This window comes from Aulonocara sp. 'chitande type north' Nkhata Bay, linkage group LG3 (assembly GCF_057382095.1).
Source record: "Aulonocara sp. 'chitande type north' Nkhata Bay isolate Kocher_YH1m ecotype deep benthic linkage group LG3, A_spYH_male_GT1.1, whole genome shotgun sequence".
Classification (NCBI taxonomy): domain Eukaryota; kingdom Metazoa; phylum Chordata; class Actinopteri; order Cichliformes; family Cichlidae; genus Aulonocara; species Aulonocara sp. 'chitande type north' Nkhata Bay.
Window position 1 is genome coordinate 36,950,736 of NC_141346.1, and position 16,164 is coordinate 36,966,899.

At 43.7% G+C, this 16,164-nt stretch overlaps 1 protein-coding gene across 2 annotated transcripts in view; it reads right to left on the reverse strand.

Annotated features, from left to right (window-relative positions):
• capn1 (calpain 1) overlaps positions 1 to 15,199 on the reverse strand; it is a 39,023-nt gene extending 23,824 nt beyond the window's left edge. The window contains exons 1-4 of one of the 2 annotated variants that reach the window (XM_086278986.1): positions 15,041 to 15,199; positions 10,488 to 11,216; positions 1,669 to 1,738; positions 256 to 374 (exon numbers count right to left, since the gene is read on the reverse strand). In XM_086278986.1, coding sequence (XP_086135112.1) covers positions 256 to 374; positions 1,669 to 1,738; positions 10,488 to 10,745 — 447 coding nt within the window. In that variant the 5' untranslated portion in view covers positions 10,746 to 11,216; positions 15,041 to 15,199. Of the gene's footprint in view, positions 1 to 255; positions 375 to 1,668; positions 1,739 to 10,487; positions 11,217 to 13,238; positions 13,367 to 15,040 lie in introns of those variants that run through there. The other variant, XM_086278995.1, reaches the window with a different exon arrangement.
• Between the last annotated feature and the right edge of the window lie 965 nt (positions 15,200 to 16,164).

Sequence of the window (16,164 nt, forward strand, 5' to 3'; positions counted from 1 at the left end):
CATTGCTCAGCAGCTCATCTGTGTTATATAAGCAGCCGACATCACAACCTGCGTATAAATTGTCATGTTCGGAATCACTTGCACTTAGTTTGAGAGCCCATACCCATATTCAGGCCTCAGTAACCTGCTTTTGGCCTGATAACCGCTTGCAGCTGGTCACGTGTAACAGCTGTCTGCAGTGTTTTTCAGGCGCTATCCTTTGATATGTTTGGAAAAAACAAAAGGAAAGGATATGAAGCTGTCAGTAGTCATTACCTGGAAGTGAAAGATGCCAGCATATCCCTGCTGGAAACCCTGTCCGTGAGGAACCACTCTGTGGAGGAGATGGTCATTTAGGGTCAGCGATGCGATGGCTGCCAGCAACCAGCAGTCCCCTGAAGAAACGCAAAGACAGTTTTACTACCATTATAAATCAACTGAGAGCTGTCATGATAAGCACGAGTCTGTGTTTACATTAGCAAATAATTTCAACTTTTAGCCACACACAAAACTGGAATTCACCCACAAAGAGTAAAGGTTTGCACAGGCTTTGCATTCTGGGAAATGGGAGAGGCGAGCACAGAATCTCAGACTCGCCATGACTCACTCATGTTGTTAGTAGGACTTCCATAGTGGGTTCAAGCCACAGTTGCCACTTCCATTATTATACTGTGTTGCCAAAGAGCATTGGCTAGAAGATGGGAAGCCAATGACTGGCATAGTTCATTTAGCAGTTTGACTGTCATCATATTCTCTGTTACAAGACCTACAATTATCCTTTTACCGTCAAAACCGTGTTGCGTTCGGTGTTGTGTTATCTTGTCTTTTATGGGAGGAGTTGTGACTGACATGTTATTGAAACTTTAGGTTTTATTTTGGCTGTGTTACTGACACACAACAGTGCTACACTTCTCTGCTGAAAGTTATACTCAAGATAAAAATAAAGTCATTGAGTTTTATATTTTCATACAAGTAACACGCAGGAGTTCCTAAACTTTTTTGTGTCCATAGACAGTAGGAAATATAGATGTAGGTGGAGCCTCCATTCTATATGGTTTTTGCATGCAGCTGCAAAAAGACCTCTATGGGGGGAAAAAGGTTTTCTGATTTGAAGTCTGTAAAGCCTTTAAAAAGTGATTTCTTAGTCTTGTTTACACGAACACTGATCCTTTTCAACAGAGTAATGTATTATGTTTTCTGATTCAGGATTTTGGAGGTTTTTGCGATACTTTTGGCAGTGCCTAAGATATCTACTGAAAGAAATGGAAGATGCCTTTGCTTACAGATATGACAAGGCATAAATTATAAATGTTATATAAAATAAAAAATATATATTTTTTAAAAACTAAAACTTTTCTTTTCCCCGAAAGAACTACCACAAGACCATATCTGGATTATCCCACTCTCTATATCAGATTTTTGCTGTGAAAGGTTCTGTGTCTCGCTGAAGTTCATGCTGTATGCGGAGTAGAGGGAAGCTTCACTTATTCATGACTTGCATCCAGCATCTCCCTAGATTTAGCACAGCAACTAACATCTATGCACTCAGTTACCTGTTTGTTTGTTCTTTTGGCAGTGTTCTCTTTTGCTTTCTGCCAGATTAAATCTCAGTTCTACCCCTCGGGTCTAATAGATGAATCATGCAGTAGTAACACTGAAACAGTTGGGAACACTCCCAATGGGACTTACCCAAAGCACCCTGACAGATGTCAGTGCGAGTAGCTCCATCTACGATGAACTCGGGCCGTTTGCAGAGCTCCTGTCGGTGCACACACACACACACACACACAAACACACAAATTAGCACTTCTTTGCCTTCAGACATACATTTTGCAAACATGTCGTCTTCCTCCCTTTCTTTTCTCATTTTCATCTCATTGAACCTGCTCTGGAAACCCAAACAATGATAGCAAGAATACCAATGGTACCCATTCCCTGATAGAAGAAACATTAAAAATTAATCATTAGAGATTTATGCAAGTAATCTGTCATTTAACACTGCATCTTTATCAGTCTTATCTCCAACTGATGATTAGTGTCAGACATGAACTGAAGCAACAATAACAGAGCTAATGAAGCAAGTCTACAAAGCTGCCCACTTTGATTCTATAATCTAAAGTTAAGTGTCTTTTTCAAGCTCCGTGGCTACCAGGAGCTTGAAACCCCTGACAGGAGTGCTTACAGTCAGGAGTTAAAGTGGGATTTGGCAGCTGCAGGAAACCTAAACTCATGTGTAGCAGGGCAGCAATTCAGAATTGAGTGCTATGTCTCTGCGTATAATGTCTCTTGTGCAACCCACATCCTGCTCTGCAACAGTCCAACATAGTCAACGAACACAGCAAACTTCCCAGTTTATTTATGTACTTACTGTCTGTTACAAACTTTACTACACAGCAGATACATGCATTTATTTCTTCCCTGGGAAACAGTCATTGTACTCTTAGCTGGCAGACAATCCAATGCCGCTCTCTCGTATCCGTCATGTGTGAATCGAGCTGGGCAATTGTCTGGTCTATCTTGTCAGATTGCTACTTTTAAACTGAAGCTTGGGACAATTAACCAGATCTTGCACGCACAAAACAAAACTTCTACTTTTCAACACGTGGGCTCCAAATAGTTTTTAAAACATGTAGTCTTTCAGTCAAGGTTTAGAAACAACTCTGGATTAGTGCAGGAGGAACACGCAACATTTCTGTCTGTGTGCTTGTTTCTTTGTCTGCCAACTCTTCAAACACTATCAGGAATTGAGCAACCAAACCTGGCACACGGGTACAGCTCAGGCTCCTGAAGATTCTTATCTCTATCACATATTATGAAATTATCACATAGCCTGGAAACCACTTAGCACAGGGCTGAATGAAGCGCCTTGAGGCAACTTTTGTTGTGATTCAATAAAATTGAATTTAATTGAATTAAAAATGACCTGTTTGTTTTTTTTAAATGCATCTACAACACAAGCAGCATTTCATTTAAATTTAGGGTTAACATCATAAACAGGCCAGACAATACTGTAGCACAGACATCTGCTAGTATAATAAATACAAAATGCTCTATTCTACAGATGATCTGCTTGTTTATACCTTATTAAAATTCATGTATTCTTAGATCGACAGATGGAGTGAACTGTTTTAAGTTGCTTCCTGGGAGCAGCGGGTATCAAGGTGGCAGTTCATACACACAAAAGCTATTTTAGCTAATTATAGCTAGTAGACACAGTTAAAACAGCTTCTAATAAAGTAACTGATCAAGTAGAGTCTTTTTTTATTAGTTTAATACCAAATAATAAATTGAGTAAGAAGTTGTAAGAAGGTAGTTTTCTTTGGGATTAATGGAGCTAGCTTCAAGCACAATACTCTTAGTCATTGTAGCGAGCTAGGCAAGCAAATCCTAAAGTTGTCAAAGCTCTTTTCTGAAAAATCTCCCAGTCTAGTGTTTTTTGTTCACATTTGATTTGCACAACTTCCTGCTTCCTAAACCTTTTTGTACTCAGTGTGGTGAGCGTGAGAAACCCCACGAAGCTATAAAAACAAATATTTTGTGTCATGCTAAGCAAACATGCCAACTATTCAACACATGGCCTAACTCACTGAGGCATCCTGGGCATTTTTAAACACTCACACAAAGCCTTTTTTTTTTTGGCGGGGGGGGGCATCATGACCCTCTTAGTGTAAATATTACAGATCCTGTGGTGCAGGTGATGCATGCATTATGAAGTGCTATTTCTGGAAGGCTGAGACCTCAGAAAAGCATTAGATGCAACAAAGAAACAAAAAACATACACTCATGATAACGTGACGATCTGCATACTCAAAAGAAAGCCGAAATTATCACAAGGCAAAGCTTTTTTTTTTTTTTTTTTTTTTTTTTTCTTTTTTTTTAAATGACATCAGAAACAGCAGTATGCGACATTACGTGATGGCAGAGCTTCAGTTCATCCTTTGTCATTTTTTTTTTTTTTTTTTTTTTTTTAATAAATAGGACAGGGGGAATGAATGAGAGAGAGAGGGGGAGAGAAAGAAAGAAAACCCAAGGGGAGAAGAGACGGTGAGAAGGGGGGGGAAGAGAGACAAAAAAAAAAAAAAAACTCCTGGGTCACCTGTATGGAGAAAAAACAAACAAACAAACAAACAAACAAACAAACAGAGGAGACAGCAAACAACAAAGAGCAACATAATAATAGAGAAAACAAAGCACCATCACAATAAACTAGCTAGTCATAGATATCAGTATTTACTAAGTAATAAACGATATTGTGCAGCACGCAAGATAGACAGCGCACAGTGTGCTTTGAGGCAGCAGCCAAGAAAGCTTTAGTCCGCGTCTGTGAATACCCATGTGTGCATACCTGTGTGGATCAGCATGCTTGCATTCCAAAGGTTTCTCCATGTAATGATCTGCTAGGGAGTGTGGGGGGGCCACAGCCCCATCCTCCAGGGTGTGAAGCGGGTATGGAGGAGATCAAAACTCCAGACATCCAGAGGCCCCCAGAACACAAGAGACCATGGAAGACCAACAGAGGGGCAGCCGCGCCACTGTTCCAGTAAGAGCTGAGGAGAGTCCCAGATGAGGGCTCACTCAGCAGCCGCGGAGCAGAAGCCAGGGGGGGTTGCAGTGACGCGCCCGTGAGCTCCGCCGGCCCCCAGCTGCGCCTGAGTGACCGAGCCCTAGGCCGAGAGGCCGGGGGCACCCCACCTCCAAAGGGGCCCGAGCGAGCCCCAGGCCCCAGGCCCCGACAAGCGGCCGCCAAGGAGTGAGCCGGTGTGTACCCGGACGCCCACCCCCAGACACAAAGAACCACCAACACACCGACACCTGAGGGAGTCCGCCACCGGCAGGGGAAGTGGTGGTGGGTGGAGATAGGCCTCCAAACCTTGGAGGGCCTGAGGTGTCCCCAGAGAGGTGGCGTCTGATACCCAACCTGACATATAGACACAGACATACAGGCACACACAGACACAAACATCCATTCCCACCCTCATGCTCTCATATGCACTCACTCCACACTCAACCAACGTGGAGACAGACATAAAGAGACGCTGTACACACAATCACACTCCCCAAGCGTACTCTACAAACCGGGTCTAGGTACCCTTGCCCCTGGAGGGGGGAATTGCACCCAGACCCAGGTGGTGTTACCCTTTTCCCTGCGGTGGGGAGAGGCAGACCACCCCGACTCCGCAGCAGCAGGGAGGCCCCACACCCCAGACCGCAGTCGGACGGCCAACTCCTCCTACTAGCCCCCCCGCTCCAGCAGGCCGCAGAGAATGGGGGTGGGAGAAGACTCCAAACCTCCCTCCACCCGCTCATTGTAGTGTTGATGCATATGTGTTCTAAGGTGCAATTAAAACCCAGGAGGGCATGGAGCTACCTGCCAAGGAGCAGCAGGTAAGCGCATGGTCCCTCCTGCTAGCCCTCAATGACTAAGTGTATTTAAAATTGAGAGGTGGGCAACGACGTCAGGGGTGAGGTATACACCCTGATGGTGATTTGGACTCCGTGATTGTGCCCACCCCCAAGATCCTATATGTATGTGTAATGAGAGTGTGAATAATGTGAATGTCTAAGTTGTGGGATAAAATTGAGGCAGAGGCAGCCAGAAGGGGACAGGGGGGGGGGGGTAGCCTCCTCTGCACCCTGGTGACATACCCCCACTCCAAGGCCCTGCATGTGTGGGTGGTTGTGGAGGAGCGGGAAGAGGGAGGCAGCTGGAGATGGGGAGGGAAGGAAGGGAGGGGCAGGTAACCCCTCCCTGGGGCCAGCTCCCCCGCTGACCCCAGTAGGCACTCCCACCCTCCGCGACCCGCCAGGGAAGGGGGGCCCAGGCCCATCAGACCGGGGCCCAGTGCAGTAGCGCCCCCCGGCTCCACAGAGCCCTGGACAGTCCACCCAACCCCACCACAGAGAAAACTGCACCCACCCCACCAACCACACATCTTCCAGACTACATAAGACGGTAAACGCCCAGGCTGAGATCTTCCTCCACCTCTCCTGTATCTCCCCCTCCTGCAGAGAGTTCCTGAGAGAAGAAAGCTCCTGCCAGATGTGACCATCCCCCCCACCAGTTGAAGAGCCCCCCAGGCGGCTCGATGCACCGGCGGCACCCTGCTCCAGGGCCGGGCCCCCATGCACCCACCCGCCCACAACCCCGGCAACACACCAACCAGGACCCGAGCCCCCGAGGCCCGGCCCGGGCCCCCGCCCAGAGACGGAGCACCCCCAGAACCTCACGCCCATCCCGGACCCACCCAGGGGCAGCCAGGTTGCCAGGTCAGTAACCCACGTCCGTCAGCACAGACCCTCCCCTAGCCCCGCTGCACGCAGCCGCGAGGAAACAGTCACCTGAGAGCCAACAGAGCCCTCAACCGGACGTGACCGCTACCCCGGGTTGAGCCCCCCAAGGAAGATGCCTCCGGGGAACCCCCCGACGCCCTAAGCCTGTCCCTACCCCCTCACAGCAGATACATGCATTTATTTCTTCCCTGGGAAACAGTCATTGTACTCTTAGCTGGCAGACAATCCAATGCCGCTCTCTCGTATCCGTCATGTGTGAATCGAGCTGGGCAATTGTCTGGTCTATCTTGTCAGATTGCTACTTTTAAACTGAAGCTTGGGACAATTAACCAGATCTTGCACGCACAAAACAAAACTTCTACTTTTCAACACGTGGGCTCCAAATAGTTTTTAAAACATGTAGTCTTTCAGTCAAGGTTTAGAAACAACTCTGGATTAGTGCAGGAGGAACACGCAACATTTCTGTCTGTGTGCTTGTTTCTTTGTCTGCCAACTCTTCAAACACTATCAGGAATTGAGCAACCAAACCTGGCACACGGGTACAGCTCAGGCTCCTGAAGATTCTTATCTCTATCACATATTATGAAATTATCACATAGCCTGGAAACCACTTAGCACAGGGCTGAATGAAGCGCCTTGAGGCAACTTTTGTTGTGATTCAATAAAATTGAATTTAATTGAATTAAAAATGACCTGTTTGTTTTTTTTAAATGCATCTACAACACAAGCAGCATTTCATTTAAATTTAGGGTTAACATCATAAACAGGCCAGACAATACTGTAGCACAGACATCTGCTAGTATAATAAATACAAAATGCTCTATTCTACAGATGATCTGCTTGTTTATACCTTATTAAAATTCATGTATTCTTAGATCGACAGATGGAGTGAACTGTTTTAAGTTGCTTCCTGGGAGCAGCGGGTATCAAGGTGGCAGTTCATACACACAAAAGCTATTTTAGCTAATTATAGCTAGTAGACACAGTTAAAACAGCTTCTAATAAAGTAACTGATCAAGTAGAGTCTTTTTTTATTAGTTTAATACCAAATAATAAATTGAGTAAGAAGTTGTAAGAAGGTAGTTTTCTTTGGGATTAATGGAGCTAGCTTCAAGCACAATACTCTTAGTCATTGTAGCGAGCTAGGCAAGCAAATCCTAAAGTTGTCAAAGCTCTTTTCTGAAAAATCTCCCAGTCTAGTGTTTTTTGTTCACATTTGATTTGCACAACTTCCTGCTTCCTAAACCTTTTTGTACTCAGTGTGGTGAGCGTGAGAAACCCCACGAAGCTATAAAAACAAATATTTTGTGTCATGCTAAGCAAACATGCCAACTATTCAACACATGGCCTAACTCACTGAGGCATCCTGGGCATTTTTAAACACTCACACAAAGCCTTTTTTTTTTTGGCGGGGGGGGGCATCATGACCCTCTTAGTGTAAATATTACAGATCCTGTGGTGCAGGTGATGCATGCATTATGAAGTGCTATTTCTGGAAGGCTGAGACCTCAGAAAAGCATTAGATGCAACAAAGAAACAAAAAACATACACTCATGATAACGTGACGATCTGCATACTCAAAAGAAAGCCGAAATTATCACAAGGCAAAGCTTTTAAGACCACAGCTCGCTCTGTTACTGCAGAACTGACAACAGCAACTTGCCACAGTGTCTGCAAATAGAATAAAAAAAGAGAGCACACCGTGTTCAAGGCATGCTCACAAATACAATTCCACTTTCTTCTCTGGTGCTGCTTCACAGACCACACTGGTGTATTTATAACAGAGTAAAAGGTGATGAGAGAAGAAAAGACGTGACATGGTAGACGATGTGATATAAGAGGCCCCTCATAAGACCTCAAGTCTGTGAAGAAAGCTTGCTTAAGTGTACCAGGTAATAAAAGACCTTAGAGGTGAGCTGTTATAGGTGATGGTTGGAACTTCAGGGTTTGAGATGACCATATCTGGAATATGCCCTCTCTTTGACATCATGCAGAGTCCAGAGAAAATAATAATAATAACGAAATGTCTGAAACAAATCATTTACAGCAGTCTGAAGTCTGAGCTTTTGGCTCATATTCTGATATACAATGACTTTATTATTTTAAACTTTGCCCATAATAAACAGTCTTATCCGCCTATAACCCAGCAACTATATGACAGAAAGTAAATAAAATAAATAAGGTCCTTCTCTGCCCTGTTGGACGTGACCCACCACGTCCAACAGGGCAGAGGAGGATTTGGACTTGAAGCAGTAACACCTCGGTGGCAACAGGCATCTGTAACCGAACATCGGAAAATGGTAGTGGAGGAGGTGCGTCGACAGGAGGAAACAGTAAGACATGCTAGAGCGGTAGCGCTGACCAAGCAGGATCGCTGGATGAACTGGGAGAGGAAACGCACATGGAGTGAAATCTGGGGAATGGAGTCTAATAGACTAAGTTTCATCATCTGAGCGATATACGATGTGCTACCTTCCCCAATAAATCTGGAGCTGTGGTTTGGAAAGGACCCATCTTGCCCTCTGTGTACAGTCCCAGCCACACTCAAGCACATCTTGGTTGGTTGTAGGACTAGCCTTACTCAGGGCAGATACACATGGAGACACAACCAGGTCCTCGGGTGTCTAGCCGAGAAAGTTGAGTGCAAAAGAAAATCCATCAACGCTCAACCTTTCACGAACCAAGAGGAGCGTCAGTTTTCATAAGCATTTGTCCGGGAGGGAGACAAGCCGAGGACGAGCCCCCCAACCCCGGACCTGGGACCGCTGGAGGTTGCCAGGGATTGGCAGATGCACATGGACTTGGATCAGAGGCTAATTTTTCCCGCAGAGATCATAACAACTACTCTGCGACCAGACCTCGTCCTTTGGTCTAACTCTCCAAAACGTGCTTACATCATTGAGCCGACGGTACCATGGGAGGACGCAATTGAGGAAGGATTCGAGCGTAAGAAGCTGCGGTGTGCCAACTTGGCAGCTGAGGCAGAGGACAGAGGCTGGAAGATCAAGGTGCGCCCGGTGGAAGTGGGGTGCAGAGGCTTTGTTGCCAGAACAACAGCGAATTGCTTAGATTGGGACTGCTGTCAAATGTTAGTGCTTGCCAGCTCTGCTTAAACACACCCACTGCAGGTGGTCATGGGACATGGTTTTTTTAGGCACTGGTGCACTAAATGTGTGCACACTAACACGAGTTTTAGACTACAGGGCATGCAACAGCAGATAGCTCTTGTCAGATGGGTGCACATATTTAAAATACTATGGCTCAGGCTATGGTGCTGCAGTCATGTGCAGGACATCAAGATGTCCACTTGCTTGCTGTGAATTCTCCAGACAATTACCTACTCTACTGTTAGTGGCTCGTTCAGACATTACACATTGTTTACAAAGGAGCTGCTACTTTAAAAACCACCAAATATCTGAGTGAGGCATTTGTAGGCATGAGTCAGACATTTGCATTGTGATGCAGTGCAGCCAGATAAGACCTAATACAATTCAGGGGTGTGGTCTGCTACACTGTAGAAAAACAGCGCCACTAGGTTGCCAAAAGCATTAATTCGTCTGTCTTCACACCTATATGAATTCAAGTGACATCTTATTCTTAATACATATGGTTTAATATGTTGATGGTCCACTTTTTGCAGGTATAACATCTTCAGATCTTCCTAAAGGTGTTTTTTTTTCAGGTTGAGGTGTAGGCCAGTCTAGTTCTTCCACACCACACTCACTCATCCATGTCTTTATGGACATTGCTTTGTGCACTGGTGTGCAGTGATGTTGGAACAGGAAGTGGCCATCACCAACATTTCTTGCTATGTTAAAGCATTAAGCACACTGGCAGAGTTACTGTCATTCCCAAACGCTTGCTCTTTGTTATGATACCACGAACAATTGACTGTGGAATATTTAGTAGTGAGGAAATTTCATGTCTGGACTTGTTGCACAGGTGGAATCCTATCACAGTTCCTATGTCCAAGGAAGTGATTGGAAAACCTCCATTTAATTATTTAATGGGGTAGTGAATACTTTTAGCAACACAGTGTATTATAACTGTCTGACATTAAAATGATATTAACCTTCTAAAAAACACAGTAAATAAATCTGGAAACACCGTCTATAACTTTAAACATCTACAATAAATGATGTGAAAGGCTTCTATATTCCCCTTACCCACGCTTGGGCAAAAGACACAAAAACACGGCCACCGCCGCAATTTCTCACCGTGGGCCTCATCCAGCGCATGCCGCTGGTCTTTGCCGATCTGGGGCCGAGTTCGTTGAATCCCAAAGATGACGCTACAGCAGGAAACAGGCTGTCCTCAAACAATCTCCCACTTTGAAGGCACTGGGCTTTCAGAGAATCATAGTCCTGACCCAAGAACTTCACCGCATTGTGGTTCTGCCCCAGGCCCTCATCACGATCCCACTGGCTCCTCAGTTTGTAGGCCATGCCTGTGGCATAAATGGGCTGCTCTGCCATCTTGAGCTTGTGGAGTTAACGGAGAACAGTAGGACTGACAGCTGCTATCAATTTGATTCTCTTTGGAACCACAATAAGAAGTAAAGATGTGTCAATTATTAAAGACGCAACAGCAGCCTATTGAGCTTTTATAATCTAAAGCACTGTGCTGATGTAAACCTGATACACAGTGGTAATGGCTTCAAGGCTCAATCTTCAGTTAGAATAAAACATCAGTAGCTATGAAGATGCTATTAAACACTGATGAGGCTAGTCTGCTGCTTGGCTGTGGTGTATGTGGTTGCACTCTAGCTGGATGCTTTGATTGCAGTCACAAACGGAGAAGCTCAAAAATCCAAAGCTTGTCACAGTAGAGACGTCTTCCTCATTACAAAAGATCCAGATAACACCAGTCCCCGTCTGTTGTTCTTTTTTTGCCACGTTCACGCAGTGCAGGATCACACCCTGTCCTTATCACGGCAGCGGACAACCCTGCACAAAAACAAAGAAAGTGAGAAATTGAGCACAAAAGTGAAAAGGTTATCCAGTGAGATCCAAGATACAAGTTTGTACATACCAATACTATCTACGCGTACATCACAGAACAAAAGCTGAGGCTGTGCACACCCTCCATGTGCACAGACACTAAGAGTTTAAAAGACAAACGAGACGTCCTTGTTTCTTTGCAGTCATCCATATATGTGCATTCTTAGAAAAGCCCGGCAAAGTTGGCACATCTGTGATACTTTTACTGTGGTGCACTGAATGTGTGCACAGTGTAAGTGAGAACTAAATTTAAAGTCAATGTTTAATCAGAAAAGCACATTAATAACAAAGCAGGGGTGTGTGTATTTTGATGCACAATAAAGGTTGCATGAGGCAAAGAACAAGCACAAGCTCTCTGTGAGACGCTTTAATTAAGCAGAGGCTGAGATGAAGAAGCATTTCTATCATTAGTGCCGGCGCAGACAGAACTGGAGCTTTGGACAGAGTTAGTCTCACTTTGTTGCTTTGAGTCTGCGTCTTTTCCAATAAACACAGAGTGGAAGGCGTTTATTTTTATCTTCTTTCAACTCTCTCAGCCTTTTTTTTTTTTCACTCCCTCACCTCAGATATGCACATAAAGATACGCACTTCCTGTTTTCAGTCCACAGGTGTCCGTCACAGCAGAAACAGAAAAGAGAGTGGCTTTCACTGGCTTGTGTAGCAGTGGAGCCATGTAAGAGTTTCCTCCTCCTGCTAACAGAGAACCACACCCACAAAGATGGCCCATTTGACTGAGTGAAGAATGCTGCTGCTAAGAGAGCCAAAAACTGAGCATGCAGCTGTGACAGCAGGTTTCCCAGCTTGTTCAATTACACAACACTAAGACTTGTGTTTGCACATGTGCCTCTATTGCTGCTAGCATGATGAAACTACATTAGGGTCATTTGCATGAGTACTACACATTATTTCTGCTAATAGATCCCTAAAGCTACAGCTAGCAAAGCTGAAAGTGCTGCATAATGGCTGCCTGCACCACAACTATTATATTTCTTACCACGAGCATTACTACTCACACTAACAAAGGCACTTTTGCCACCACTGTAACAACTACTTCTGCTTCTTCCTGCATTCTTTATAAAGAGTTATTTAGCATCTGTACCACATATCAGTGTTAGCATCACTACAGTGTTTTTCTTTTTTACATAAAGGTATGTACTATTTAAATGTGGACACGAAAATATCTTCAGTGAAAAGGCTTCTAGAGTTACACTTGTTAAACTGCTTGTTAATGCATATATCTAATTAGCCAATCACATGTATTCAGGTATTTAAACATGGTCAACACGACCTGCTGAAGATCAAACTGAGCATCAAAATGAGGAAGAAATGTGATTTAAGTGACCTTGAATGTGGCACAGTTGTTGTCAAACAGGCTGGTCTAAGTATTTCAGAAACTGCTAATCTGCTGTGGGGAAATCCCAGCAATCTCTACAGTTTACAGAGCATGAGCCAAAACGGAGTAAATTTTGGCGCGGGGCAGTTCTCTGGTGAAAGTCTTCTTGATGTCAGAAGTCAAAATGGAAATGTCAGACTGCTTTGAGGTGATGGGAAGCAAACAGTAACTCAAATAACAGCTTTTTAGAACCAAAGTAAACAGAAGAGTGTCTCTAAACACACAACACACACACAACAAGCAGATGGGCTACGTCAGTGGGACACTCCCGTGAGCTAAGTAGAAGAAATTGAGGCTACAGTTCACACATGTTCTGCAGAATTGAACAATATAAATTTTTTGGTCTAATGAGACTCAATTTTAGCAAAAACATTAGGATGGTGCGGTCAGCATACGGCATAAATACGAATACATGGATCCATCCTGCTGACCACTTCCATCCCTTTATGACATTAATAAAAATGTGCTTCACTGTTCTTCCCCTCACTGCAAAGTCCATCATGAAATCCTAACAAATGTCTGGTTAAAAATGCAGGTTTTCAGATTTATGTCAGGCCCATGTGTTTGTTTCTTACCTCTCCTCCAAACTGCACCTTCTAGTTTGATCCCAAGAACTGCCAAACCAGTCCAGACAGACTCTTCTGTACTACTTTTATAGTCAACCTCCAGCGAGGGATGTGCCAAATGTGGCAGGAAGGAGGAGTTACGCCTGATTTCAACATCTTTATTTTCCAACTGTTAACGTATGCCCATTGTCACTTGAATGACATGTTTGAGCACTCCTATAAATTCACTTAATACCTAATTAACTTTTCCTAGAACGGGAGGAGCTACTGGCTATAGGCAGAAGTGTGTCAGGTGACAGCTCTGTGAGGAAAAACGCCACTGCCCCTCACAAAACACACCCACTACCATGAAATGCTTGCAGACCACAAACAATTACTCATATGCTTTCAATATGCATGTCACTCTAAGTTGGTTCCATGACAAAACACCCATGACCCCATTACTTAAACCAACAACAAAGGATCATAACGTGTTCTGTTAAAACTTTAGTCGTGTGGTTTTTACCTCTGCTGGCTGCCATCGGGGCACATTTTACCCAACAACAGTTCAGTCGGACTCTAATGAATATTTTACTTCTCCTCACATGAGAAATACATGCAGCCTACATACCCTCACTCCATATCCCAACACAAATGCTTAGCCTTCCCCCCAGTCCGGGTGGCAGCACACAAGAATGCGCATGCATGTGTGTACTGTACTGTATCATCTAGCAATGCAACACTTAGTATAATGACAAGAAAACTGAGAATGTGCACTTTTATCCAACCCATAACCCGGCTCTTTTACTTATTTGTTTTGGCACATCAGCAGGATGTTTCCTTTAACATAGGGGTCGTGCAGCCATGGGTAGAAACACACACGACTGAAGCAGCAGGCATGCAAAGGCCGTGAAAACACTGCAATCATCAGCAATGTATGACTAATGCTTTTCTGCTGATGATTGTCTGAGTCCAGTTTCCTCCTCACAACTCGAGCTGATTAAATGCATGCTGATAGTAAGTAAGTGTTGCCTTTGGGAGGGTGGAGTCAAGAGTTTGTGGCATGAGTAAGCCTTCTGACCGCCTGTGGTGTATTTCTGCATGCAGGGGTTCATGTTGCAACACAGTTTACTGTGAGAAAAAATATCCAAAGTGTTTGGAGAAAATAGACCAACAGAGAGATCACACACACGCACGCACGCACTGTGACCGCTGCAGGGAACATGGTGACTACTGTGTTTTTTTCTCATCAGAGTCTGCAGAAGAACACAGCTTTTAGAAACACTGCGCTACATTTGGAGAATGCTCGTTGGAGCATGCGCCTCAGCTCACGCAGATTTAGCTCTTTATAAAACTTTAACTTGGACGCATGGCTCACACAGATAAGTAAGTCGCTTTTGTGATAGATAGGTGTGGTCCCTGGGAAAACATTGAAATTAAAGAACGAAACACAACCAGCAAAGCGAACAGCGGTTTGACGAGTTTCCTTTGGCTTCACTTCCATCAGACACAGTTAAAACCAATAATAATAATAATAATAATAATAACAATAATAATAAAGCGTAAGACAGCAAAAGCAAATTTTGCGGAATCAGCACATTAATGATTAATGATTGATGGTTATTATTCTCGTGAAATCTGGGACAGACTGCTGTTTCACTGTGGTTTGTTCCGGCATCACAAACTAACCTAAAAAATAACTCACAAACTTCCAGTTCTGCTCTTAAAAAAGAAGAAGTTCATGCCAGGAGGACAAACGCGATTGGCAAAGTGCAGCCCGACACTAAACTGCTGATGCAAAGTGATGTTGAAGGATGAAAACTCATATTTACCTTCAAATGCGTTTCCTCTGAAAAAAAAAATAGCTACACGGAAATTCAACATGCTCTGCGTTCCATGTTTAGTATGTACCCTTCTTGTACCCTCCCCTCTTTTCTATACAGAAGAAACGCCCTGCTGCCGCTGTGTACCCTTGTTTCAATGCGACTGCGCAGTGCCCACAGGTCATAAAACTACACTGAAAGGGAGGGATTCGTGCACTGTTCTGTCGTGTTGTGCTCTTTGTTTGCAGCAGATTTTACTTGATACTGTAGTTCATTATGGTACTGTGTGTTCACATGCAATAAGCTGCCCTTTAAAAGACAAAAATCCCTTTATATCGCTCTGTAAATACTTATCCTAACTAAAAAAAAAACCGCCACATTTACCAAGTGTTAGACTCTTTTTGAAGTTTAGTTACGTACAGTATTTCTATTTTATAACTATTTTTAAATTTCAGTAGACTTGTATGTTATGAATGTAAAAATAGAGAAGTTTTTTAATCTTCTAACGGCATCATTTACAGGATTTCAAGTCTAAGCAGCCAACAATGACATCTAGTGACTTCGGGTAGCAGCGCATCTAGAATAGAATCGGATAGAATAGCTTTTTTATTGTTACTGTTACAAGAACAATGAAAGGCAGTTTGGCATCTCTCCATGTGTGTGAAGTACACAATAGCCAAAGTATTTACACAACAAATTTACATTTACACAAGAAAGATATGTACAAGTTATACATACACCAGCAACACACACACACATACATACATATATGAATATATGAATATATACATATATGCATTCGTACGTACATACACACACATATTTCCACATACACGCTTACATCTATATCCATACACATACATGCCATCCAACTAGCAGGTGCATTGAGAGGTGCAGTGTGGTCAGTGATATTGCACGTTGAGTGTGTGTGTGTGTGTGTGGGGGGGGGGGGGGGGGGGTGCTGTTGGAACTATGCTAAATAAGGTTTTAATAAACAGAAATACGATTTATAAATAAGGTGTAATGTCCATGAGCGTTATTTCTATGAAATAGACAGAAAGAACAAATAGTAAAAAAATAAAATAAAAAAAAACAATTAAATTAATAATAATAATAATAATAATAATAATAAT